The sequence below is a fragment of the Chaetura pelagica genome, unplaced genomic scaffold, assembly GCF_000747805.2.
Source record: "Chaetura pelagica isolate M959 unplaced genomic scaffold, ChaPel_1.0 scaffold823, whole genome shotgun sequence".
Lineage (NCBI taxonomy): Eukaryota > Metazoa > Chordata > Aves > Apodiformes > Apodidae > Chaetura > Chaetura pelagica.
The window spans coordinates 49988-51866 of NW_009952683.1; the positions used below are offsets into that span (position 1 = coordinate 49988).

Consider the following 1879-nt stretch of genomic DNA (forward strand, 5'->3'; position numbering starts at 1 on the left):
CCCCCCCTTTCCATGTCCCCAAATCCCTCCTGAGCCAGCTCAGCTCCAGCCCTGCCCAGAGGCAGGAGCTTGAGAAGCCAACTCTGCATTTTTCTCTCCTGACTCAGAGTTTCTCCTCAGTCCAGGCAGGGCAAGGGGAGGGAACAGGGGGCTGGACCCGGGTTTATCATTCCTGTGCTGGAAAAAGAGCATGGGAAGGAAAGAAAACACAACACAGAGCAGCTCTTCCCAATCCTGGTCTCTCCTCCCATGGGAACTGGGATTTTCCACCAACCACTCCCCAGTCCTCCGGGTCCTGCTGCACCACAGCACCAGGGAAATCTAATACCGAAGAAAAATGCAGCTGGACAGGTTGGGTGAGGGAGACACTCTTGGGAGGAGGTGTCTGTGTGTCCCCTCCCCACACCCAGCACCAGAAATAGTCACCTTGGAAGGCCAAGGTGCCCTCAGTGCCCCCCTGCCCCTGCAGCCCACCGAGACCGAGCGCTGCATCGAGTCCCTGCTGGCCGTGTTCCAGAAGTATGCGGGTCGGGAAGGGGACAGCTGCACCCTGTCCAAGAGGGAGTTCCTGGCCTTCATGAACACCGAGCTGGCTGCCTTCACCAAGGTGAGCACAGAGGAAGCTCCCAGAGTGGGCACCCCAGCCCCCCCCGGGCAGCAGTTAAAGCCTCTGTCCCCACGAGCACGGTGGGGTGGGCAGAGGGATGAGCTCCTTTGCACCACAATCATGGAATGGTTTGAGTTGGAAGGGACCTTATCTGGATCCAACCCCCCCATGGACACCTCCCAGCAGCCCGGGCTGCTCCAAGCCCCATCCAACCTGCCCTTCAACACCCCCAGGGATGGGGCAGCCACAGCTTCCCTGTCCAACCTGGCCCAGGCTCTCCCCACCCTCACACTCCACAATTCCCTCCTCAGCTCCAACCTCCAGCTCCCTCTCCCACTTTTCATCCCTCCCCCTCATCCCATCCCTCCCTGCCCTTGGCCCAAGTCCCTCCCCAGCTTTCCTGGAGCCCCTTCAGGCCCTGGAAGCTGCTCTAAGGTCTCCCTGGAGCCTTCTCTTCTCCAGGCTCAACACCCCCAGAAAAGCTGGAAGCTGCTCTATTCCAGTGCTTTCCTAACCTCATGGTGAAGAATTTCTTCCTGATGTCCAGCCTGAATGTCCCCTCTTCCAGTTTAATACCATTCCCCCTCGTCCTATCATTGTCCTCTCTGGTGAAAAGTCTCTCCCCATCCTTCCTGCAGCCCCTTCAGGTACTGGAAGGTCCCTGAGAAGCCAGAGCGTGGCCTGGCAAGAGTTGGCCCCACTAAATTCTGCCCCCTTCCCTCTGCCAGTGACAAACTGGGCAAGTTCATCTCCCAGCATGGGGGGAGGGTTCCTCAGCCGTGGATTCTCACCTCTCTGGTCCTTTGGCAGAACCAGAAGGACCCAGCTGTGGTGGACAGGATGATGAAGAAGCTGGATTTGAACAGCGACGGGCAACTCGACTTCCAGGAGTTCCTGAACCTGATCGGGGGCATCGCCGTGGCCTGTCACAACACCCTGATCAAAGCCCCCACCCCCTAACCCTGCCCTCCGTGCCTCCCCCACCACTGTGAACATTCCTAAGACCACCAAGCATTCCTGGAAGAAGCTGGAAAGCAGTGCCCTTCACACGGGAACCTCCCCATGCCCTCGTTTTTACGCCTTGAAAATAAAAGGTTTGAAATCCCAACGTTCAGGAGGTGGGTTTATTTCAGCAGCCCAAGGGAGGGGAGAGCAGGAGGAAAAGGCAGAGAGGGAGCAGAGGACCTCTAGGTCCTACCCTCTGCTTCTCCAGGTTCTCATCCTTGGCACTGCCAGCAGCTGTGACCCCACCTGGGCTGGGAGATCCTCCAA

The 1879-nt window shown here is 58.4% G+C and overlaps 1 protein-coding gene across 1 annotated transcript in view; it reads left to right on the forward strand.

The window, feature by feature from the left end:
- The window catches only part of S100A11 (S100 calcium binding protein A11), a 9063-nt gene extending 7496 nt beyond the window's left edge, over positions 1 to 1567 (forward strand). The window contains exons 2-3 of the mRNA XM_009993772.1: positions 470 to 607; positions 1418 to 1567. Coding sequence (XP_009992074.1) covers positions 470 to 607; positions 1418 to 1567 — 288 coding nt within the window. The remainder of the gene's footprint in view (positions 1 to 469; positions 608 to 1417) is intronic.
- The last annotated feature ends 312 nt before the right edge of the window (positions 1568 to 1879 follow it).